Source organism: Pholcus phalangioides, unplaced genomic scaffold (genome assembly GCF_987345545.1).
Source record: "Pholcus phalangioides strain wild (caught in Gottingen) unplaced genomic scaffold, Ppha-v1.0 ptg000003l_1, whole genome shotgun sequence".
Taxonomy (NCBI): Eukaryota; Metazoa; Arthropoda; class Arachnida; order Araneae; family Pholcidae; genus Pholcus; species Pholcus phalangioides.
In genome coordinates, this window is record NW_028301596.1 from 39,101,262 (window position 1) to 39,127,977 (window position 26,716).

The window sequence follows — 26,716 nt, forward strand, 5'->3', positions numbered from 1 at the left end:
ATTATTCCCTCCCCCAACATATGAAATCGAGTGAAAAAACCTTACGCGATAGAAAAAAAAAATGAATTACATTTTTAATAACTGACGATGATAATTATGGTTAGCTATGACTAATTATAAATACTCACAACTATCGCACACAAAAAAAAATATGCCAACGTGGCGACCATAGGGATCGATATATAGGGGCCGGCCAAATCCCGACGAAAGCCCGAATTTCGGACATTGGCCGGATCAGCTGGGCTGGCCAGAACGCGAATCGGCAATCTTCGGGCTTTGGCAGTATCATACATCACCGGCCACAGTGCATAGGGCAAAGCAATAAATTCCGCTTTTGAAAATTCTGAGATACGCATTTCTATGCAGCTTTCGTTAACATTTTATGTTATCAATCTTCTTAATTCTCGAGCAAATTTGATTGCAACCGTCACATTTCTAGAAACCGTTATCATCTCAGAAAACCTTGCATTTCCTCATGTGACACTTTGTGTGACCTTTTTCTTTCCATATATAAGTGAACTTCGTCTTAATTTATCGTGTTAATATGACGTAGTTCCAGTTTCAGCAAAAGCTGGGACTGCATGGAAAAAATAGATAATCTAAAGTTTGCATCTCGTGTCTGTCACGCTCTTTTGCTCTTTTTTCAGAACATTGCCTTCTTTTTTTTTTCAAAATGCGTTTTCCTTTCTTCATTTCTTATTAACACAGCTGATTCATGAAAGAACCTAAAATATATTTTACTAAGTAACATAAATTATATACGACTTACATAAGGCATATATGTATATAAGCCTTGTGTAATTGCTGGAAAAGAATAGACTTTTGAGGAGATTTTATTAAACGAGAACAATATCATCCTATTTACGACATCAACGTAGGAAATTTGAAAACTGCCAGACATTCCTGATTTATTTCTGTGACAGAAGTATTAAAGGTTATAGCAACATAGTAACAAGTAGAATATAGCAATATGACGAGTTATTTACGAGCAGCCACTATCTTTGCTGTTATTGCCGTGGTTCTTGGTGAAGAGATTACTGCAAGAGGTGAATATGGTAAATTTAAGACTGGTTATATATCCTTTCTCTGAGTGGAAGTAAAGGTAAAATCGAATATAAAAATTCATGACATGCAATATTGGTAAATTTTGGAAAGTTTCAATCTTAAAATTGGAAATTTTGTAAATATTTCGTTAATATTTTAAATCAACAGCATGTGTTGATCGTTTGTAACAGAACTCCACATGAATTTCAGCGGAAATAGTTGAATATATAGAATATTAGTTTATTATTAGTTTATATGTGCGAGCATTTCCATCAAATAAATAAATAAATAATAATAATAATTGAAATTTCATTTTTTCGGCTTTTGAAATAATTGTTAAAAGTAGTTTATAGTTGAGACTCATTATGTATTTTTTTTCATAGAAAGCGACATATTTTGTCAAAAAATTTCTTTATCTTTGCGATGCAATAATTATTTACATTATCTCTTATCGAATCACTTATAAGATACACTTAAGTTACGGTACAGTCCGAATTGGCTCCAACGTTGGACTTAATCACAGTGTTCTTTGTATATCAAATGAATTTTTCTCGTGCCTTACGTGCTCTCAAAACACAATGTATTTATCAATGTTCAGTATTTTCAAGGGCTCTTGTAGTAGGGATTTTCGAACACTATTCAGACACGCGATAATTTTTCGTGTTATATTCAGTTTTGCAATGTTGTTTCTTCTATTGATGTAGAAATTTAAGATTTAAGTATTTTATTTTTTATAATTTTTTTTAAAGCTATATTCAGCTTTCAGATGATTTTTTCCCCAATCAATTTTTTCCTCACAATTGATATTTTCAGGGGTTTTTGATCACTTTTTTTTTCCAATTAATATTCAGCATTGTTGGTTATGTTTCTTTCAAAAGATATTCAGCCTTGGGTGATTATTTTTCAAGTTAATGTTTAGCTTTGTTGAACACAGTATTAAACTATTTTTTTTTTAATAACGTGATCATCACGTATTCCAAAGAGAGCCGTGTGATTTGTGCAGGGAATTTGTGAAGTCAGGTTTTCTTAGGAGCAGTTTACTACAGCGCGTGCAGCGTGAAAACGCTGATTGGTTAAAAGCCTGAAATTCAGGTTTTTTTGACCAATCAGCGTTCTCACGGTACACGCGCTGTAGTAACCTGCTCCTAGGAAAACCTGGCTATAGTGTTAGTAGACACCCATGCCCAAATCAGGAGTCAAACGCAGACCTGCACAGTGAAAGGAGAGGCCAGCTCCCTTAAACCAATCGACGGCCAAGCGGCCTTTGTGAGCGACTTTTAGGGAATATTTAGCTATTTGAACTATTATCATTCATTATTCGACTTTGCGAACGATTTTCAACAATATTCGGCTTTGTGATGACTATTCAGGTATAGAAATATTTTTCAATAAATATTCGGTCCTATGATGATTTGTCTTCGAGTAGTATTTGAATCTATGATTTTTTTTGTGACTTTAAAAGCTTGGGATTTATTTCATTTAATTTTAATTTAATTCTTTTATTTTTATTTTACTTGCTGATTTTATTTATTTATTCATTTTTGAATCATAGATAGTGCATGAGTACATTATGACTTGAGCCCGCGTTATATGCACTTAAAATAAGTGGCGAAATATGCTCTAAAAATATGAAATATGCACTTCAAAATGCAAATATGCACTTCAAAATGCAAATATGCACTTCAAAATGCAAATATGCACTTCAAAATGCAAATATGCACTTCAAAATGCAAATATGCACTTCAAAATGCAAATATGCACTTAAAAAAGGAAAAATAAGTGCTTAAAATACAAAATGTGCACTTAACCCATTAACGCCGGTTGGTAACAAAATTTGCCATTCTAAATTTAAAGTTTTTTCTTTGTCAGTAAATGGTGGAAGCGGTTCCACTCATTAATTTTTGTATTTAAAAAAAAATCTAATTCATCGTTAGTGGGTTAAAATACCAAAATGTGCACTTAAAATGCCGAAATATGCATTTAAAATGCCAAAATATGCATTTAAAATGCCAAAATATGCATTAAACACCCCAGAATATGCACTAGAAATCTTGGAAAAGTCAAAAATGAGAAAATATGCATTAAAAAAATCATCATGCAAAAAAAAAAGAAAAGAAAAAAAGAAAGATGTGTTTTTAAAATGCATCTTTTCAATTTCTTAGAACATATGTATTCATTTACAAATGCAAATGCATATATTGCATCAATACAAATGCAAATGCATATGTTGCATCAATACAAATGCAAATGCATATATTGCATCAATACAAATGCAAATGCATATATTGCATCAATACAAATGCAAATGCATATATTGCATCAATACAAATGCATATATTGCATCAATGCAAATGCATATATTGCATCAATACAAATGCAAATGCATATATTGCATCAATACAAATGCAAATGCATATATTGCATCAATACAAATGCAAATGCATATATTGCATCAATACAAATGCAAATGCATATATTGCATCAATACAAATGCATATATTGCATCAATACAAATGCAAATGCATATATTGCATCAATACAAATGCAAATGCATATATTGCATCAATACAAATGCAAATGCATATATTGCATCAATACAAATGCAAATGCATATATTGCATCAATACAAATGCAAATGCATATATTGCATCAATACAAATGCAAATGCATATATTGCATCAATACAAATGCAAATGCATATATTGCATCAATACAAATGCAAATGCATATATTGCATCAATACAAATGCAAATGCATATATTGCATCAATACAAATGCAAATGCATATGCATTTATTTTATATTCCCTCATATTGCCTCCTCCCCCAGATTATAACACATACTAAGAATTATGTGTCAGTTGCAAGTGCTGTCATCTGTACTTCAATTTGTGAGTAAAGTGCAATTAAATAATGTGCCGTTGTAGGTTTCTTGCTCTCTGTGGCGAGACATTTTAACGGAAGATCGTAAAAGCAATACCATAAATACTGTATTTCAAAACATTCTTTGCAAAACGTGTAGCTTACCAACTCTTTGCCACAACAGGCCTACAAAGGTACAATTATTCAAGCATTACACTTCAATCGTAGTTATAAAAATTGATGACAGCTGGTACCACTACACGTAAACATGCAACAAGCATTACGCATAAAAAAAAAAAACTCCACGCGAAGCTCACTGCACGTACATGCATGCTTATTCCAACATGAACCAATTCGCTAGAAGTTCCGCAGAGTAATGTGGATGAGGTGCATCTATGGTTTAGTGGGTTACCGAATCTCCCGTTCGATGTGATAAATAGATAAGGGCCAATCATTGCCATTGGGCTGAGCTCTGCATTAGATTTACATTACTGGCGATTCCAGAAAAAAAAGAGTCAGATAAATTCTATTGATATTAATGCAACCAACCAGCTAATTTGGTTAAAATTTAAAGAACCTGAATAAATGAGTCTGTACTTTCCACTTCTGCAATTAGATATGATAACAAAGAAAATAACCACTTACACAATTTATGATGAAATTTAGGCGAATGTCCCAAAAACGAAGAATGGAATGAGTGTGGTACAGCCTGCCCAAAGACTTGCAAAAATTACAAGCTTCAAAATTACATGTGTCCAGCTGTTTGTAAGAAAGGTTGCTGCTGTAAGAGTGGTCTCGTACGCAATGACGATGGGAAGTGCGTGACACCTTCACAATGTCCTACTGGTAAGTTATAAGTACGTGTTAAATCTCTGTCATCCATGAGGAAATAACTGAAAGATTAAATTTGTTTGTATTTCTATTAGATAGATAAGGAGCCAAACATTGCCATTGGACGGATATCTGCATTATATTTACATTACTGGTGATTCCAGAAAAAAAGACAAGTAGAGTCAGATAAAATGTATTTAATTTAACACAACAAACCAGCTAATTTTGGTGGTAAAAATTTAAAGAGCTTGAATTAATGAGCCTCTATTTCCACTTGTTCAACTCGATACGATAACAAGAAAATAACCGGACTGTCTCTTACCCAATTTATGATGAAATTTAGGCGAATGTCCAAAAAACGAAGAATGGAAAGACTGTGGTACAGACTGTCGAAAAACTTGCAAAACTTACCAGCTTCGGATCATGTGCCCTGATATCTGCAAAAAAGGTTGCTTTTGTAAGAGTGGTCTTGTACGCAACGACGATGGGAAGTGCGTGATACCGTCGCAATGTCCTGGTAAGTAATAAGTCCGCGGTAAGTCTCGGTCACCTATTATGAAATAATTGAACGATAATATTTGTTGGTATTTTTCCTATTTCGTTCTTTTTTTTAATTCAGACAATAGGTGTCCTGCCAACGAAGTATATAAAGACTGTGGTACCGCGTGCCCGCGAACTTGCGCAAACTACGGAGCACAGATAAAGTGCACAGCGGATTGTAGGAAAGGGTGCTTCTGCAAGGAAGAGTTCATAAGGGACGACTACGGCAAATGCGTAAAACCAGAGCAATGCCTTCCCGGTTAGTTTGCCAAATTTCAAAGCAATCGTATCTATATCGACTTCCTGTGGTTGTCTATTCATATTTAACTTATAGAATAACTTTCGATTACAGGAGGTTGTTCTGCAGATCGAGTGTACACTTCTTGCGTGAATCCTTGCAATGACTGCTACAGAAGAGGAGTTTGCGACGAACCTTATGAATGCGTCAAAGGCTGTGACTGCCCACCCGGACAGTACATGATGGGATACACTGGTACTTGTGTTCCTGAAGAACAATGTCCAATCAGTAAGTAATGCACCATATTTTTTTTTTTCAAGAACAAGGATCTCTGAGAATTTGAAGTTTAGTCTCGAACTATGTGTTATTCAGTGTTTATTAATGAATTCATATTGATAAAAGCACCTAATCTAATAAAAGTGTTAAAATTTTATGTTTCTATTTTCACTTTTATGTATCGTATTCCCCCGCATTCGTCTGCATGCCGTGAAAATCGGGGAGCAAACCTTTTTGAATGATGGAGCAGACTCCAACATCCAAAAAGCTTTGCCCTCCGCTTCATTCTCGGCATGCCGGGAAAATCGAAGTTCTCTGAGAATCGCATGATATATTAAGAAGACCGCTATCAATGTATATTAAATACTGAATGAATGCGCGAATCCGACTAAAATAATAGTTTTCACGGTAGCAAACGTGTTTCGTCCAGAAATTCGATAGCAATAAAGAATTGAGCATTTATTTATCGCTCTAACATACTTATCACCAACCGCTGTTATTGTTATTTGTTTGTGTGTTCAGAGATTAGAGAAATATGCTGCCAGCTTTAGTACAAAATTATGCTTTGTTGTGCAAGCTTTAATTTTTTGCTCAGCTTATTCAAATCTTGAACAAATAATCGCCGAATACTAAAATACTTCGCAGTCTACTATGGAGTCTTCTAATTTTTATATTTAGCTCATCTATGCTGTGAGAACGAATAGCATTTTTGCAATTTGCAATAAACCAAGATTTATGGTAGCAAGAGCAAACATAAATCTCGAAAACTCTTATATAGTTATTAAAACAGAATACCCTAAAATGCAGAGAACAGACATGGTTCAAATCATACTGAGAAATCACCAACGAATAAGGCAAATATATGGAAAATACGAAATTCAGTAACCCATTTCCACACACAGTGGCTGTCGTCTTTAGAGGAAGAATATAGTAACGATCCTCCCTCTTCGTGGTCGAGTAACTGAACACGTACTCATTGATGAGTCGTCTTTCAAAACAATAATCATATTTATTTTGATTAAGGAGGATAGAGAAAAGTGCTACACAACGAGCACATCACACCTTACAACACCACACCAATCATAATAATAATCAGGAAAAAAGACCCCAGGGGGAGCGTTTCTCTTTTCTTCTCTCTGTGGCTCCCGCGCTATATTTTTCAGGGTAGTTTTTCCCTTTTTTTGCTTCTTCGTTTAGCAGCTTCCCTGACGATTCGTCCCGGAACCTTACTCGTCCTCCCTTGGGAGCTCATTGTCTATCTTTTTTTTCAAGACAACTGAGCTTACCACATTTAGGAAAAGAAATGAACAAAGAAAAACATGTTCAAGCACACATACAAAAAAAAAATATCACAAAATCAACAATTACCATCGTGGGATCAATGAAAATACCATACTGAATACACATTAGTAATACATATGCACTGAAATGCATTCACATTTACAAACATTTTCCGTGTACTTTCCTAATATATACATTCCCCGACTGCTGAACACGTCTAAAAATTCTTTCGGTTTCGAGTAATTGCCGTTGCTGTGAACTTCCAGCTTATTAGATAACCCCATTACGTGGTTCTGAATGTCCTGGACTGATTTCATTTTTATGTGAACAGGAGCGTAGTCCACATCTCCAAATTCTACGTCCTGATCAAATATCAGTCCCACGTGTTGTACTCTGGCAATGTATGGCCTCTGCTTGACTTGGGTTCTAAGGGTCCAATGTAGTCAACGCTGCAGACCTCGAATGGGTTTTCGGGTCTCACGATTGGTTGGATGGGTAGGCGATCTCTATACGTGACGGTGCGTCTGACTTGGTATTCTCGACGACTCCTACGAAACTTCTGAACATCCTTTTTGATGGTAGGCCAGTACGACGAATACTTCATGCGTTGTTTCGTTTTGCGCTCCCCTAGATGTGCTGCCAAAGGTATTTCATGGGCCATCCGAAGCGTTTCCATTCGTTTGCAGGTGGGAACGACAACCTGTACGATATTTTCGCCGTTTACGTTCTCGGAGTGAGTGAGAACACCATTCCTTACGCCATAAGGTCTTTGGCCCAGACGTACGAAGTCCCAGCCCTTCTCGAGATCGCCATCTCCAATTAGCAAACCGATAAAGTCTTTGTCTCCTTTATCGGGGACTTGTGATGCATCAGGGATGCAGTTCCCTCCTTCCACGTTCGAATCCAGGAGTTGTACGACCGACATCGTTGAGTCTCCGGTATGCCGAATGGACCCAGTGAGCTGCAAACTTTCCGACAGCGCCTCGTACGCAGTTGAGCATATTAACATGTCGTTAACAAGTTTCTTCGACACGGCACAAGTTACAGGAATGTCGCTGTGCATACCATCATCGATTCTCATCGGGATAACTTTCAGTGGCGCTACCTCAGTTTCCCCGAACGCAGATATTATTCGTATAGTACCTTCTCCGTCGCAGTTCGAAGGCACCAAATCCTCTCTCAGAACTGATATCTGAGCTCCATTATCAATAATCGCTTTAAATTTTTTCGTTCCGCATTTGATGGGTGCAATTTTAAGTTCATCGATTTTCCCCGTGACCTTCGCAGAAGACACAGGAACCGAAACCTTCACCGTCAAAATATTCGAGGCTTCACTTGGTTCCACCGTCGTTAATTGACTCTGTGCATTCACAACGGCATGCCCTTTCGCGTTATTGTTGCAAGCCCTCGATATGTGCCCAACCGAGTCACAAGAATAGCAAGTTGGCTTCACAAAGGTTCTACGTGTTTCGGTTTTGAGTCCTGGCCTGGAATTCGGTGCTTTAGGAGGAAAACTTCTACTGTTACCATATTTGCCTGCTTCATCTTTCACGTTATCATTGCCCGAGACCACCTTCTTGAAGTTTGACCGCACACTTTCGTATTCATCCAGCTTGTCAGCTAGGATAGATGGAGATATGAAAGAGGCCCATTCGTCCACGAAATGGTCACGTATATCGCCGGGAACTCGTCGTTTTAGTTGGTCAGTAATGACAAGGCTCTTCAGTGTCTCGAAGTCACCAACGTCCAGACCCCGGATCCACTCTTCGAAGAAGTTCGATATTTCGAAGACAAATTCTCGCCATGATTTCGCCGGGTTGCGTTGATGTTTGGTGAATTTTTGCCGGAAATGTTCTGGACTTAATTTGAATTTCCTAAGGAGGATCTCCTTAATGTACTCATAATCATCAAACTTCTCTTCCGATTCTCGGGCAATCAATTGGGTTATGTCTGACGGCAATAAGGTCAGCAAAGCTGACACCCAGTTTCTTTTGTCCACCCCGATCCTATTCGCCTGGCGTTCAAATATTATGAGAAATAAGGCGATGTCATCCTCCTTGGCGTCGAATTTTGGAACAAGCCTCGTCAGTTCCGTACTGAATGAGGTTAAATTCTGTCGTCCATTTGTGGACGCATTCGTCCTTTCCATCTCCAGGCGGAGTTTTTCCATTCGAAAGAGGTGTTCTCGTTCTTCACGCATCCTCCCTTCAGCTAGGTCACGCTCTTCTCGTGCTTCCCTGTCTCCCTTGATGACGGCTAACTGCTCTCGGATGAACTCCTCGTCATAGCCGTCACATTTGAGAATGCTTGACTTGACTTGACTTGACTTGAATAATTAGTGTCCTCTATACCTACTATTTTTGAGAATGCTATTCCTCAAGTCCAATATGTTCGATCCGTCCTTGACCACCAGACCCAACTCTTCTGCCAAAACCACCAAATCATCCCTCCTTGCACGCCCGAGGTATGCCATGTTGCTTGGTATAGCGTTTTTTTTTTCACTTATATAAATGTTCGCACCTAGTCTACGTCATATACTAATGACTAATCATTCGAGAAAAAAAATATATATATAGATAGATATATGCACAATAATACTGACGTATTTCAAACAAACCCCCAAAAAAAAAAAAAAAAATATATATATATATATATATATATATATAAAATCGTACATTCGAAGATAATTGTAAAAAAAAAATTAGTATGTGCGATAATACTGCTGTTCAAAAAAAAAAAAAAAAATCACATTCTCAATAATAAACTGACGTTTCAAAAAAAAAAAAAAATCATTTTCTGAACGAATAATACTGACGTATCTTTCCAACAAAAAAAAAAATCAGTACTCGCGTAATTACCGCCGTTTCAACACACAACAGAGCAATGATGCTCTCACTTGATAAACAACAGAGCAATGATGCTCTCACTTGATAAACAACAGAGCAATGATGCTCTCACTTGATAAACAACAGAGCAATGATGCTCTCACTTGATACACAACAGAGCAATGATGCTCTCACTTGATAAACAACAGAGCAATGATGCTCTCACTTGATAAACAACAGAGCAATGATGCTCTCACTTGATACACAACAGAGCAATGATGCTCTCACTTGATAAACAACAGAGCAATGATGCTCTCACTTGATACACAACCGAGCAATGATGCTCTCACTTGATAAACAACCGAGCAATGATGCTCTCACTTGATAAACAACAGAGCAATGATGCTCTCACTTGATAAACAACAGAGCAATGATGCTCTCACTTGATAAACAACAGAGCAATGATGCTCTCACTTGATAAACAACAGAGCAATGATGCTCTCACTTGATAAACAACAGAGCAATGATGCTCTCACTTGATAAACAACAGAGCAATGATGCTCTCACTTGATACACAACAGAGCAATGATGCTCTCACTTGATAAACAACAGAGCAATGATGCTCTCACTTGATACACAACAGAGCAATGATGCTCTCACTTGATAAACAACAGAGCAATGATGCTCTCACTTGATAAACAACAGAGCAATGATGCTCTCACTTGATAAACAACAGAGCAATGATGCTCTCACTTGATACACAACAGAGCAATGATGCTCTCACTTGATAAACAACAGAGCAATGATGCTCTCACTTGATAAACAACAGAGCAATGATGCTCTCACTTGATAAACAACAGAGCAATGATGCTCTCACTTGATAAACAACCGAGCAATGATGCTCTCACTTGACACACAACCGGGGCAATAATGCTCTCACGTATATCACTAGAGCTGATGCTCGCCACACGAACCGCCGGAGCAATGATGCTCGCCACACGAACCGCCGGAGCAATGATGCTCGTCAACTATGCCGCTGGAGCTGATGCTCGTCAACTATGCCGCTGGAGCTGATGCTCGTCAACTATGCCGCTGGAGCTGATGCTCGCTGAATAGGATACGCTACTGGAGCTGATGCTCGCTGAATACGCCACTGGAGCTGATGCTCGCTCAATACGCCACTGGAGCTGATGCTCGCTCAATACGCCACTGGAGCTGATGCTCGCCACCTATGCCACTGGAGCTGATGCTCGCCACCTACGCTGCTGGAGCTGATGCTCACTGAATACGCCACTGGAGCTGATGCTCACTGAATACGCCACTGGAGCTGATGCTCGCCACCTACGCCTCTGGAGCAATGATGCTCGTCAACTATGCCGCTGGAGCTGATGCTCGCTGAATACGCCACTGGAGCTGATGCTCGCTGAATACGCCACTGGAGCTGATGCTCGCTGAATACGCCACTGGAGCTGATGCTCGGAGTAACTGAACACGTACTCATTGATGAGTCGTCTTTCAAAACAATAATCATATTTATTTTGATTAAGGAGGATAGAGAAAAGTGCTACACAACGAGCACATCACACCTTACAACACCACACCAATCATAATAATAATCAGGAAAAAAGACCCCAGGGGGGAGCGTTTCTCTTTTCTTCTCTCTGTGGCTCCCGCGCTATATTTTTCAGGGTAGTTTTTCCCTTTTTTTGCTTCTTCGTTTAGCAGCTTCCCTGACGATTCGTCCCGGAACCTTACTAATATATAACCACTTATCACGCTGACTGAGGATCCCACTTGGGTTGAACACCAAATCTTAACTCGATTTGGCATTATCGCTTGCCTTATTCTAAGAAATTACGCAAAGTTTATCTACTCTTCCAAGGTTAAAAAGAGAAAATTTAATCGATTCTTAACTCTTTTATGTGATCCTCACGTATTCCCAAGTGACCAGCGTGATCCGTCCATGGAATTTGCTAGTGTTAGTTGACATCCATGCCCGAACCGGGATTCCAACCCATGACTGCACAACAGGTCTGACAGCGGCAATCTTGAGATATCTCGTCAAACTCGATCTGCTTTATTTCGGTCAACCGGAAACATCGCGGGTTCTTTACAAGCTTTTATTTCCAATGTGGCAGTTATAATTCGGATCAGGAAAACTTAAAAACCGCTTAAAATCTTTAAAAGTCCAAAGAGTTATCTGGAATCTGTGACTCATATCTTCTGGCATTCTGGTTACCTTTACTGACTATCGACATACCGGCTAATGTTGGAGAATACGGTATATATGTACAGGGTCATAAAAATAAAAGTTTCGATTTCAAAATGTTGTAATGTTCAATTTCAAAATAAGAACCACTCGTCAGAATGGCTTGCAAATTTGCATGAATACCCCTGAAGCAATGGAATGTTGTTTGGCGTAAGGGGAAAAAAAAAAAAAATCTTAAAAATATATTGATAGATGGCGCTCTACAAATGAAACACGAGGCAATTCGTGTTTCATTTCAGGCAATTCGCAGAAGAGAAACATTCGTTAGCCAGGGTACTTGCAGTATGCTACGTTGAAACCACAAAAACCAAGTCGCAAAACAAACACCTACAACTTATACAAGAAATGCTCAATATGTTCCCCACCGTGCTAAGCAGCCAAGGATTAGGATAAACGTTCGCTCCTCCATTGACTAACTCAGAGGCTCGATAGTCATCGACTCTGATAGTCTTGTAAAACACACACTTAGACTGCGCTGACGGCTCTAGTCAGTAGTAACCCTGCTGGTGAAGTTACCTCACTTCCTAAGAAAATTACAGCAAATGAAAGCAATAACATGTTTCCTTTTCAAGAACTGCTACGTGTTACTAAGGGTTGCTTTTTTAAAAACTTATGACGCAAAAACCAATGAAGAGAAAATTGAAATCTTTTCTAAATACTTTTACGGCAACTGCTTTTCTCATCGTTTTACTCAGTAATATAATGTCTAATTCTCGAATTAGAAACCTGGACATTATGGCTTGGAACGCCAGAAACTTATACAGTAATATGTCTGAATTTCGTCGTACATTAGCTGAGAAAAATGTTGATTGGCGAAACTTGGCTCAAACCATATATTTCAGCGAAAGTTGCGAATTATGATTCTATTCAAAAAGATCGTAATTTTGAGAAAGGTGGAAGGGGGTGGGGTGGCAGCGTTGCTATTTACACCAAGCGACATCTCAGCTACTATATCTCTCTCTTCCTGATTCCAGGGCTTGTGAGGCCCTTGCTATGGAAATCGCTGACTCAAATAAGAGAACGATCAGAATTGGCGTTATTTATAAACCACCCCAAACAATATAATTGACAATCCTCTCCTGCGGCATTTCTTCAATTGCCGGTAATTAGAAGTTATGGCTGGTGATATCAATTGTCGTTCCTTGAAATTCCGGATAATCTGAGGCAACGAAAATTTTCGAATTTCCTTCATGAGACCCCACTCCCTTGTTTCCCCCAAGAACCCAACTTCTTAATTTTCTTCCAGGAATGCTACCTAATACGTGCGTAACGTACGTAGTGTAATTTCAGTTTCAAAGGGACTATTAAGCCAAATTCGTCTACGGAACTTCTAACAGAATGGTAAATGTTGGAATGTGCTTGTACGTGTTGTGAAGTTAGTTTTTGTATAATGCTTGTAATGTGTAGTGCCTTGCCATCTGCCACCAGTTTTTTTGCCAACTATGAGTGAGCTGTAATGATTGAATAGTTGTATCGTTGTAGACCTGTTGTCCTGTGTGGCGAGACTTTTTAACGGGGGATCGGCCGCATTTGCACCTACAAGTTGGAAACCACATAAAACCAACTTTAGTCAACCAACACAAATTTTACAAATTTGTTATTTAACAACTCGATCGATAAAATCAAAGTCTGATTTCTTCTAGGAATTTTTCAAACTAAATTTGCTCCTACAAAAATCATGCTTTTTTTCCTCCGAATTACACAGTATTATTAAAAAAAAATCGAATTAAACAAGAAATTTTAACAATAAATTAGATATAATACTCAAAGGGAAGTGCATAAAGCTTCGAATTTACCAAGTTCGACTGCATTTACTTCTCTTTTTGTCCATTTTATTCGTCGTTTCATCCATTTTTGATTTTTTTATTAGTCCATCGGATGTATTGTTTATTTTATGTCATTTCAAGTGTTCTTTTGTTTTCTTGTGTTATATTTTGTGCGATTATCTTCCTTCCTTTTCCAACTGTAACTGGATTTTATGTCGATAGAAACGTAAATAAATAAGTCTTATTAGAAGAAATTAAGATCTTCTTGTTCATATGGATTTTCAGGGCAATGTCCAGCCAATGAAATATACAAGGATTGTGGAACAGCCTGTCCTCGAACGTGCAAAAATTACAACACAGATTTCGCTTGCATACAGGTCTGCAGGGAAGGATGCTTTTGTAGGGATGGTCTCGTACGCAATGATGACGGCATATGTGTGAAACCTGAGCAGTGTCCTGGTGAGTTGATATAAGTTATGAATATACTTGAATCACTCAGATCTTTCCGTATGCAGGGTATTTTGTAAGCCCTTATTCGGTTTTTATATCATCAGCCGTTCATCGGAGAGGTATGATTTAAATTTAAGAAATGCTCAAAACATGATCATTTATCACCCTGCACTAGTTTCGAGGTTGAAAATACAGTGCGTCATAAAATAAAATAAAAATCTAATGTTTTATACGGTGCAGTGTGCTTTCAATTAGAAAGTTGTTTCACCGTCTCTTCTGAAGCTAACAAAATTTTCATATTTCAGAGTGCAGTACTTGCTGAGATGTTTGAATTCAAAAGCGGGAGAAAAGTTGGGAAAGAACAGCATAAACTAACGGCCAACGCTTCTTTCCCTCATTTGTGATATTTTTCTCCTTAATTTTTTGACACACTACATTAAACAATAGTAAACGAACTGAGCTTGACCAGGCGCTGCCGCATCAGCGATATGAGTTCGGTACCCCCCAGAGTGTGGGATCGTGCCGGAAAAACCCTAGCTGGCAGTCCGGCCGGGTAAGCGAAAAAGAGAAAATGTAATCGATTCTTAACTCTTTTATGTTATCCTAGTTGACATCCATGCCCGAACCGGGATTCGAACCCATGCCTGCACAGCAGGTCTGACAGCGGCAATCTTGAGATATCTCGTCAAACTCGATCTGCTTTATTTCGGTCAACCGAAAATATCGCGGGTTCTTTACAAGCTTTTATTTCCAATGTGGCAGTTATAATTCGGATCAGGCAAACTTAAAAACCGCTTAAAATCTTTAAAAGTCCAAAGAGTTTTCTGGAATCTGTGACTTATATCTTCTGGCATTCTGGTTGCCTTCACTAACTATCGACATACCGGCTAATGTTGGAGAATACGGTATATATGTATAGAGTCATAAAAATAAAAGTTTCGATTTCAAAATACGAACCACTCGTCAGAATGGCTTGCAAATTTGCATGAATACCCCTGAAGCAATGGAATTTTGTTTGGCGTAAGGAAAAAAAAAAAAATTCTTAAAAATATATTGATAGATGGCGCTCTACAAGTGAAACACGAGGCAATTCGCTCGCAGAAGGGAAACATTGGTTAGCCAGGGTACTCGCAGTATGCTACGTTGAAACCACAAAAACCAAGTCGCAAAACAAACACCTACAACTTATACAAGAAATGCTCAATATGCTCCCCACCGTGCTAAGCAGCCAAGGATTAGGATAAACGTTCGCTCCTCCATTGACTGACTCAGAGGCTCGATAGTCATCGACTCTGATAGTCTTGTAGAACACACTTAGACTGCGCTGACGTCCCGACTTCTTCTCTACGAGAAGAAGCTCTAGTCAGTAGTAACCCTGCTGGTGAAGTTACCTCACTTCCTAAGAAAATCACAGCAAATGAAAGCAATAACATGTTTCCTTTTCAAGAACTGCTACGTGTTACTAAGGATTGCTTTTTTAAAAACTTATGACGCAAAAACCAATGAAGAGAAAATTGAAATCTTTTCTAAATACTTTTACGGCAACTGCTTTTCTCATCGTTTTACTCAGTAATAATGTCTAATTTTTGAATTAGAAACCTGGACTTGGAACGCCAGAAACTTACACAGTAATATGTCTGAATTTCGTCGTACATTAGCTGAGAAAAATGTTGATTGACGAAACTTGGCTCAAACCATATATTTCAGCGAAAGTTGCGAATTATGATTTTTTTTTTCAAACCGAGCACAACTCAGGCCTATTGCCATAGGCAATTTACTACCTAGTGAGTTGTGCCGGAAGTGTAAGTCGTGCACCTAACAGTCTGAGTGCGTATCTAGTGTTGTGTATGATTTTTCAGTGCTGCCATCTATATCTCAGAAGTGAAGTGAGTGATGTGTAGTGAGTGAATATTTGTACTGTTTGTAGGTCTGTTGTTCTCTGTGGCGAGACTTTTTTAATGGGGAGATCGGCTCACATTTGCGCCTCGAAGTTGGGAACCACAGAAAACCAACTTCAGCCGACCACCACTGTGCTGACGGTGGGGCTCGAACCCGGTCCCCGCGATGCGAGTCCGTCACTATGACCACTCGACCACCACAGCGGTGAATTAGAAACCTGAACATTATGGCTTGGAATGCCAGAAACTTACACAGTAATATGTCTGAATTTCGTCGTACATTAGCTGAGAAAAATGTTGATTGGGGGAAACTTGGCTCAAACCACATATTTCAGCGAAAGTTGCGAATTATGATTCTATTCGAAAAGATCGTAATTTTGAGAAAGGGGGAAGGGGGTGGGGTGGCAGCGTTGCTATTTACACCAAGCGACATCTCAGCTACTATATCTCTCTCTTCCTGATTCCAGGGCTTGTGAGGCCCTTGCTATGGAAATCGCTGTCTCAAATAAGAGAACGATCAGAATTGGCGTTATTTATAAACCACCCCAAACAATATAATTGACAAACCTCTCCTGCGGCATTTCTTCAATTGCCGGTATTTAGAAGTTATGGCTGGTGATATCAATTGTCGTTCCTTGAAATTCCGGATAATCTGAGGCAACGAAAATTTTCGAATTTCCTTCTTGAGACCCCCTCCCTTGTTTCCCCCAAGAACCCAACTTCTTAATTTTCTTCCAGGAATGCTACCTAATACGTGCGTAACGTACGTAGTGTAATTTCAGTTTCAAAGGGACTATTAAGCCACATTCGTCTACGGAACTTCTAACAGAATGGTAAATGTTGGAATGTGCTTGTACGTGTTGTGAAGTTAGTTTTTGTATAATGCTTGTAATGTGTAGTGCCTCGCCATCTGCCACCAGTTTTTTTTCTAACTATGAGTGAGTTGTAATGATTGAATAGTTGTATCGTTGTAGACCTGTTGTTTTGTGTGGCGAGACTTTTTAACGGGGGATCGGCCGCATTTGCGCCTTCAAGTTGGATACCACATAAAACCAAATTTAGTCGACCACCAAAAATTTTACAAATTTGTTATTTAACAACTCGATCGATAAAATCAAAGTCTGATTTCTTCTAGGAATTTTTCAAACTAAATTTGCTCCTACAAAAATCATGCTTTTTTTCCTCCGAATTATACAGAATTATTAAAAAAAATTGATAAACACAAGAAATTTTAACATTAAATTAGATATAATACTCAAAGGGGGAGTCCATAAAGCTTCGAATTTACCAAGTTCGACTGCATTTACTTCTCTTTTTGTCCATTTTATTCGTCGTTTCATCCATTTTTGATTTTTTTATTAGTCCATCGGATGTATTGTTTATTTTATGTCATTTCAAGTGTTCTTTTGTTTTCTTGTGTTATATTTTGTGCGATTATCTTCCTTCCTTTTCCAACTGTAACTGGATTTTATGTCGATAGAAACGTAAATAAATAAGTCTTATTAGAAGAAATTAAGACCTTCTATATTTCATGTGGGTTTTCAGGGCAATGTCCAGCCAATGAAATATACAAGAATTGTGGAACAGCCTGTCCTCGAACGTGCAAAAATTACAACACAGATTTCGCTTGCATACAGGTCTGCAGGGAAGGATGCTTTTGTAGGGATGGTCTCGTACGCAATGATGACGGCATATGTGTGAAACCTGAGCAGTGTCCTGGTGAGTTGATATAAGTTATGAATATACTTGAATCACTCAGATCTTTCCGTATGCAGGGTATTTTGTAAGCCCTTATTCGGTTTTTATATCATCAGCCGTTCATCGGAGAGGTATGATTTCAATTTAAGAAATGCTCAAAACATGATCATTTATCACCCTGTACTAGTTTCGAGGTTGAAAATACAGTGCGTCATAAAATAAAATAAAAATCTAATTTTTTATACGGTGCAGTGTGCTTTCAATTAGAAAGTTGTTTCACCGTCTCTTCTGAAGCTAACAAAATTTTCATATTTCAGAGTGCAGTACTTGCTGAGATGTTTGAATTCAAAAGCGGGAGAAAAGTTGGGAAAGAACAGCATAAACTAACGGCCAACGCTTCTTTCCCTCATTTGTGATATTTCCCCCCCCCCCATAATTTTTTGACACACTACATTAAACAATAGTAAACGAACTGAGCTTGACCAGGCGCTGCCGCATCAGCGATATGAGTTCGGTACCCCCCAGAGTGTGCGATCGTGCCGGAAAAACCCTAGCTGGCAGTCCGGCCATGTAAGCGTGGGAACAGGAAGAGAAGAAGAAAAATATTAATAATAATAGAAAATAATATTAGAAAATTAAAATTAGAAAATTAAAATTAGAAAATTAAAATTAGAAAATTAAAATTAGAAAATTAAAATTAGAAAATTAAAATTAGAAAATTAAAATTAGAAAATAATAATAATAATAATAAGAAGAAGAAAATAATAATAATAATAATAAGAAGAAGAAAATAATAATATAGGACATGCTGTGGGATGTTGGGCTCTTTTCTTGTGCAGCTAGTGGGCTATTAGCTTCTTTTCCCTTGCTTGTCACCATTTTCGTTGGGGCTAACTGGTGGGCGCGGTGCCTCATTTCCTTTAAGATACACTCTATTTTCGCTCTCTAAATTTGTAGAGTGATTTATGAACACATTTTGAGCATTTTCCAAATTAGAAAACTAGATAAAAGCCGAATCAGGACTTACAGGACATCCTGTGTAGTATTTCTACAATATCGCAATATTTGTCGGATTACAGGTCAGTGTCCAAAGAATGAAGAATACCAAAGTTGCGGAACAGCTTGTCCACAAACTTGCAAGAACTACGGAATAAGAATCAGTTGCGTAGACGTATGCGTGAAAGGATGCTTCTGTAAGAAAGGCTTCATACGGAATGATGAGGGGAAATGTGTTGAACCTAACCAGTGTGTACCAGGTGAATAATTGTGCTCGTTATTATAATAGGAATCTAACTCATAATGATTTATGAATGTTAAATTCATGTAACGTATATATGTAATTTTTCCACAGACACAATTTATTTTCTTTATTCTACAGGAGGGTGTCCGCTGAACGAGCAATATTCTTGTTGCGTCGATATATGCAATGAATGCTCCATCACTGGCGCCTGTAACTTTTTGGTATGCAACAGGGGTTGTGATTGTAAACCAGGATACACCAGATCTGCACAAAACAAAATTTGCATTCCAAAGTATCAGTGTCCTGAGTGTAAGTATAGGTCAGCGTGTCATACGATTTATTCTTGAGACATCGTTGCATAATATACTTTAATGATCCATTGCAATATCACCTCCTTTGTAATGTGCAAGCGCCTCAAAATTCGGACGTCGCATACGCTTACTCTGAAATCTGATTGGATCATTTTTTCACTTGAATGCGCATGGAAAAGGTTGCTTTTGTCGTATTGGCGAAGATGCCGTTTGGCTTGAAATTTATATTTTAGAGAATTGATACACAGTGAAACCTCGCTACAACGAAGTAACGATATATACCCCTCGGTTATTTTTTCTGATACTCGATTTAACGATAAACCAGAACGATATTTTTTCGAGTGTTGTTTGTAATTGCCTGTAGCCTAATGTTAAGCGCCTCTGATTACTACGGTATCCTTTACTACGAAAATCAATCTATAACGATATTTTTTTAAGATATTTCGAAACCACTATAACGAAATTTTTTATATATTTCACTCAAAATCACCTACAGTATATGTTTTTGAAACAAACACCAATGTTTGTTTTTAGAGGGTTCTTAATAACAACAGATAATTTTGCACTATTTACCCTCTTCGAAAGTGTTAATGAAGTTGTTATAAACCTGTTTTCTGTGTAATACACGAAAGTTTTATAAACCAGTGGGTCTTAACATTTAGAAACCTGCGGCCCGGTAAATGTCTTGCGTGAGTAAAAAAGACGTGATCATACACACAACTAACGAGAAATTAATGGGGAAAAAGGAACGGCAAATCACTCGCGGCCTAGTTTGACTAGTGTTAGGGCCTGGTACTGGGCCGCGGCCCGGCGGTTGAGAGAGACACTGTTATAAACTACTTTACAGAGTGGAACAACTATAAATGAGTTTTATTCGTCAATTAATAAATTACAGAATTTTTTGCCGCAAACAAATATTTACAAACGCATTCCGTCGCGGTACAAACAATGCCAATTGAGAATAGACAACATCACATAAATTTGGTGGTGATTGATGTTAATGCTACCTCCCTATATAACGATAAACCCTCTCCAAGGACATTTTTCTTTGTCCATAGAATATCGTTATATCGAGATTTAACTGTATACACTGAAAAGCCATCTCATTATCATCGCATTCTCTAATGTACAAGAGCCTCAAAACTCGTACGTCGCGAACGCGTAATCTGAATCTGATTGGATCATGTTATCACATGTTATGCGCATGGAGAAGGTTGGCGAAGATGCCGTTTGGCGTCAGTTTTTCTTTTCTAGAATAATTCTATAAAATAAAATTTTATATTGATGTGTTTAACTACAAGAAAAACTAGTCTGCGTCTGTGACGATGACTGATACTCAAAAGGCTCTTAAAACACTGTTTCTCCGTTTCCAGGTACGTAAGTGGGATTGGTGTCATAATTCAATGGCTCATCGGTTTACGTATGCTGAGGATTATCGCGTACTATCTCATAGTGGCGTGTTTTTTTTCAATGATATGCACATTTTTTGGCATTAGCACTGCATTATTATAATTTAATAGCGAAACGCTGATAGAACACATTTTAAACAAATATTGTGTTGCAATATCCTGAGCCTGTATCAATTTAGACATCGATTTCGTCTAAAGCACTTTCCAGCACTTGAAAAGCGGAAGTTTGACATTTCAGAGATCACTTCGACCGAATGGCTGAACGGAAAATATTCGTTTTCGTCACCATTTGATACTTTTTTGGAGTCTTGCGATCCATGAATGCGAAGGCTAATCACACACGTGAGTATCCGATCTTTCTTATGCAGTTGAATGCGCGAAGGAAAGGCATTCGAAGCATTTCATTATGCTAGAACTGCCTTTTCTACTGTGATCCAGCGATACCGATAGTGTGTTGCGATCCTTTTGTTCTAGCGTACATTGAATAACTCTCTTATGTGCTTATTTATAAGAATTACAGGAAGAGTCAGAAAAATCACTTTTGACGAGTGATCTATACATTTCAGACATCTTCAACCCATTGACCACGGGTACTACTACGCTCACATGAACACAAAAGAGCTTTCGGTGTTTCTGTGTGAGAGGAATTGACTGATTAATTGAACAACTTTTTCAGGGATTAGCATCATGCTTATTTAACCTTTTGCGGTCCTGTGTCGTGGTGGAATCTACATCAGGAAAAACCTGCACTTCATTGTTACAATGATATGCCCAACCCCTTACGATCACGATAAGATAGATTATTATTAAGATTTTGGACTTAACTTATTTAAAACTTTCATTTGGATAATCTTGGAATGTCATCGGATTTTCAACGTGTCACATTCCATTTGCCAACTCTCGGAGTTTTACGTGTAATTTCACATATTAACAGAAACACCCCAAAACAGGTTTTTCGCAACTCAAACTCGTATAATGTGTCCGGTGAGAACCCGGCTTTACGTGTCGTTTTACACTTCCATCAAACGTTTCAGCAATTGCCATGATCAGTATTCTCAGATAGGACATAACTCCTAGGTTGTCTCAGGGAACGGAAACACATAGACAGTCGATGTCTGACATTCAGGTTTTAATGCAGAAATTTTCACGGATTTTTGTTATAAATTTGGTTTAATTTCTGGAATCACTTCCGTGAATGTCTTGATCAACTAAAAATTAGATTGTGATGGACCAACAATATCTTATTGAATGCAATAAAAATTATGCAGTTGTCAAATAATAACTTTTTTATTCGATTCTGATTGGTGATTCAACGAATAAAGATAATAAATAATTATTGTTTCGTTTATTTTTCAACAGATAATTGTCCTGTAAACGAGGTCTATTCTACATGCGTGAACCCATGCAACGACTGTTTCACAAAAGGCAACTGTCAGTTCTTGGTCTGCAACGAGGGTTGCGAATGCAGGAAAGGCTACTACAGACATGAAAAGACTAGAATATGCATTCCTGAATCACGATGTTGGCCGTCATATGACTGATTTCATTCCACGAAAATTCGAGCTGTTTTTCTGTATAATTTTCGAACTTATAAAATTTAGACTTAATAAAACCATTTCTTTTTAAAAAGCGAAGTCCATTGTTTCGATTTTCTAAGACAGCAGTTCCCGATCTGTAGTACGCGTACCTTCCACTGGGAACGTAATGGACTGTTCAAAGATACGCGAAAGAAATCCAGTAACGGGTGAATAGCGTGTATAATAATGGGTGTACTATGCGAAGAGCATATTTCATATCTACGCGTACGAGAGAAATTTACGTGCGCATTTCGATTGGATACTAAAAAGTATGCACTATACAAGATGTCCCAAATTCTTTGCACAGTGGATATCTCTGCAACCATGACGTTAAGCAGTAAAATGCAGTAAAAATTATGTAATTGTCAAAGAAACTGTTAAAAATTCGTAATTGCTATTTACCGTGAATAAAAAAAGTTAAAATATAATTGTCTTCATATTCTGTTTGTGTATAGTCCCTATAAATGACAATTTTTAAGTAAATGATAAGGGGTCATTCAAGTATGACGTCAGCATCGATGGGGTGGACGGGTTTCCGATTTGCTGACTTTTGATGACAAGCAAGGGGGGGGGGGAGGGTTTGGAGGATGCTTACGTCGTCAACCACCCTTTATGAAGATATGAAATATTCTTAATGGCATCTTATATTCGGTGCTCCAAAAACGGAAAATACCTTCCGATACAAGATTCATTGAAAGACTGACCCCACTGGGACAGTGATGAATTTTCTTCCTTGTAATCTTCATCTTCATCTCCACAAATAACCAGTCTTTCAATGAATCTTGTATTGACAAGTGGAGAGGACATTTCTGTATACCTTTCGATAGTTATTGGGCACCGGAACTAACATTCTCCCTATTGACAAGTCCCCTACAGAGCCACTTTAGTGGATCTCTAAATGTTTCACGGATCCTTCACGTGCTCAGGAAATGTTTCCGGGTCGCTTAAGTGCTCTAGAACTGTGCAACGCATCACTCAAGTGATCCGTAATTATGCCACGGATTATAGTTAAGTAATCTGGGATTGTCCCGGGTCAACTTGAGTGATATAGAGCCGCACTGGGGGTCGCTTGACTGCTCTAAAACTGCCGCATGTCACTCAAGCGATCTCAAAATTTTCCACGGATCGTTTAAGTGTTCTGGAATTGTGTCGCGGGTTACTCTTTGAATGTGAAAGTGATCTTTGAGGTATGATCTTTCTTCAGTGATCTGAAAATGTGCCATGGCCACTTAAATGCTCTGGAATTGTGCCACGGGTCATTTAAGCGATTTGTAAATGTGTGGCTTGGTTCATTTTTACAAAATTAGGTTTGAGGTGGCCACAGGCACATCAGATAACCTTCAGGACCATATTTGGTCAGCGTGTCAAGGGTTAACTACATATGGCTCAAAAGGTGGGTCGCAATGAATTTTTTAAAGAGAGAGAGGTGCACGAACACCCTAATGCCCCCCTTCCGCGTACGTTTCTGATCCCACCAATATGCGTTAGGAGGTAGGGGGGCAGTGCTGCAGGCAAGGGGGAAGGGGTCAGAGTTTTGCTTATTTTTGCTGACAAGGGGGGGGGGCAAGAGGTCAAAAATGACTAAAAACTTACTGACGTAATACTTGAACTGCCCCTAACTATCCAAAACAGTGATAAGTTGCCAAAACATAGTGATTTTATAAATTTATTATCTCGATAAACAATGCATTTAAAAAAATGATTGACTTTTCGAAGACATTTTCGTTACATTTCAATATTTGGAAGTTTTTCATACGGGGACTGTATAAAAACTAAATTTCTTTACTTTTCTAAGCATAAGGGTCTTCAAACAAATTTTAAGAAACTGCACGTGATTTGAAAAGTTTTTGTAACTAGAAGCATGTTTCTCTAAAGTCAAAGGCTGCACAGATATCTGCGGTCCAAACAATTTAGGGCAGCCTGTGTAGCCGTATATTTTGCATTGAAATAAAATTGAAAGATATATTTTATAAGGTAAAATAAAATTTTGATAAAATAAATTTCTATAATGGTTTTTTTTACTGTACAGGGTTTCCTGTAAGTGCTGATGTAGCCTTTATCTCATCAACCGTAAGTCGTAGAGGTAGGATTCCAATTTGAAAAATGTTCAAAAGACGTTCAAAAATCACCCTGTGCCAGTTTAGAGAGTGAAAATACAGTGTGTAACAAAATAAAAAAAACATACATTTTTATACGGTTCCCCTGTAATCTGACTTCCAATTAAAAAGATGGTGCCCTGTCTCTCCTAAGGCTAACAAAAGGAATTCCAAGTTTCTAAGAGCAATATCCGTGGATATATTTGAATTCAAAAATCTGAGAAAATTTGGAAAAGAACAGAATGAATAATGGAACGGAGCGCCCTTGTCCGTTAGTTTTTGCTGTTCTTTTATAACTTTTCTCCGATTTTTGAATTCAAATATTTTAGCGAATATTGCACTTGCCAATTTGTAATTTTTTTCTATTGGGCTCAGGAGATACAGGGCAACAACTTTCTAACTGGAAGTTAGAAGACAGAGGGACCGTATAAAAAGTCAGATTTTTTTTTATTTTGCTACACACTGTATTTTCACTCTCAAAACTGGTATAGGGTGATTTTTGAACGCCTTTTGAGCATTTTTCAAATTGGAATCCTACCTCTACGACTTACGGTTGATGAAATAAATGCCACATTACAGCACTTACATAGGACACCTTTTGTATTTACTATGTATATTCACATGTACACCAGAAAATAGAGGGTTAATAAAGTTAGACTGAACCTTAGGCTGAACTTAGATAAAAAATTACTATATACGTATAACAGATTGGAAATTTAGTGTGAAGACTGTTTGTTTTACAGGGTGGTCTATAATTAAGATTTGCGTGTTCTCTATCTGCAGTCTTAACTACCCATAAGAAATATTAGGGACATCTTAATGAAAGGAAGGGAAAAAAATTGAATGCAAAAGACACCAGTTCCCACTGTAAATCACATATACTCAACCCATAGCCGCGGGCCAAATGAGGCCCTTGGAGTCATCTGATGTGGCCCACGACAAATAACCAAACTGCATGTGTCCCATGAAAGATTACCAAATCACTTGAGTGTTCCCCGGCACATTTCCAGATCACTAAGGGCGGTATTCACGGACAGGGTTTACATTATAGTCACAATTTTTTGATAGGGGGATCGACACAGATTGGTTGTAAACCTGAATTTAACCAATCCGTGTCGACCTCCTTTCCAGAAATTGTGACTACAGTTTAAACCCTGTCGGTGTAAACCACCTTTTAGCGGCCGGAAACAAATTAAAAAATCACCTGAGTCACCTGTGCCACATCGCCAGGTCACTTAAGTGGCCCGTGACACATCTACAGTTCACTTAGGCGGCTCGCGACATTTTTATTAATATTTTTAGTGACTCTTGCCACATTTACAGATCATTTATGTGACTAGGAGCGAGATTCGAAAACATTTTCATATCCAGGTCATTTATATTGCTTGCGGCGGATTTCCAGATCACTCAAGCGGCCCTGCGGCAGATTTTCAGATCACCTGAGTGACTCTTCACATTTCCAGAAAACTGAAAGTGGCTCGTAGCACATTTTCAGATCAATTGAATGACTCGCTGCACATTTTTAGATCAACTGAATGACTCGCTGTACACTTCCAAATAACTGAAGGGGCTCGCGGCACATTGTGAGATCACCCGAGTGACTCGTGGCACACTTCTAAATTACTCAAATGGCCCGCGACACGTTTCCAAACCAATGAAGTGGCCCACACTCTCCAAGCGATTGAGCACCCTTGCTGTAAATGATGACCTTTTTATGTTTATAAATATGTAAGGTGCTTTAGTTCTTTGTTTTCGTATTTTATATTTAATGTTTCAAGTATTTCTCCAATGAGGAAGGAACTCCACATAATAACTCCGAAATGCGTTTAGCCCTTGTCTACGTTAAATTTTAACAAAGGTAAAAGCTTGTTGACCTCTTCAATCAGTTCAGACATTCACCATTACAAGGTATATTCTCTACAAATTGTAGTGCTCATGGTAAATTTTTGCCCCCGCCCCCCAAATATATATAACAACATGGCACAAGTTTCATTGCAGAGAGTATTCAAACATCTTCGACATTTCAGATTCAATTAGTACGAGCACCAAAACACTTTTACTAGCGACATCTGCTGTTGAGTTAAAACACAAGTTTTCTAATTAATTT

The 26,716-nt window shown here is 38.0% G+C and overlaps 1 protein-coding gene across 2 annotated transcripts; it reads left to right on the forward strand.

Annotated features, from left to right (window-relative positions):
• Positions 1 to 596: 596 nt before the first annotated feature.
• On the forward strand, positions 597 to 22,563 carry LOC149088518 (zonadhesin-like). Of its 2 annotated transcripts, none has more exons than XM_089248048.1 (10): positions 597 to 1,046; positions 4,571 to 4,750; positions 5,079 to 5,252; positions 5,355 to 5,534; positions 5,628 to 5,801; positions 14,216 to 14,389; positions 17,824 to 17,997; positions 19,056 to 19,232; positions 19,355 to 19,525; positions 22,296 to 22,563. In XM_089248048.1, exons 1-10 carry the CDS (start codon positions 971 to 973, stop codon positions 22,475 to 22,477), a joined length of 1,662 nt encoding a protein of 553 aa, XP_089104174.1. In that variant the 5' UTR covers positions 597 to 970; the 3' UTR covers positions 22,478 to 22,563. The 2 variants fall into 2 exon arrangements, with proteins under 2 accessions (XP_089104174.1, XP_089104173.1); XM_089248047.1 differs by having other exon boundaries at positions 693 to 1,055.
• Positions 22,564 to 26,716: the final 4,153 nt, after the last annotated feature.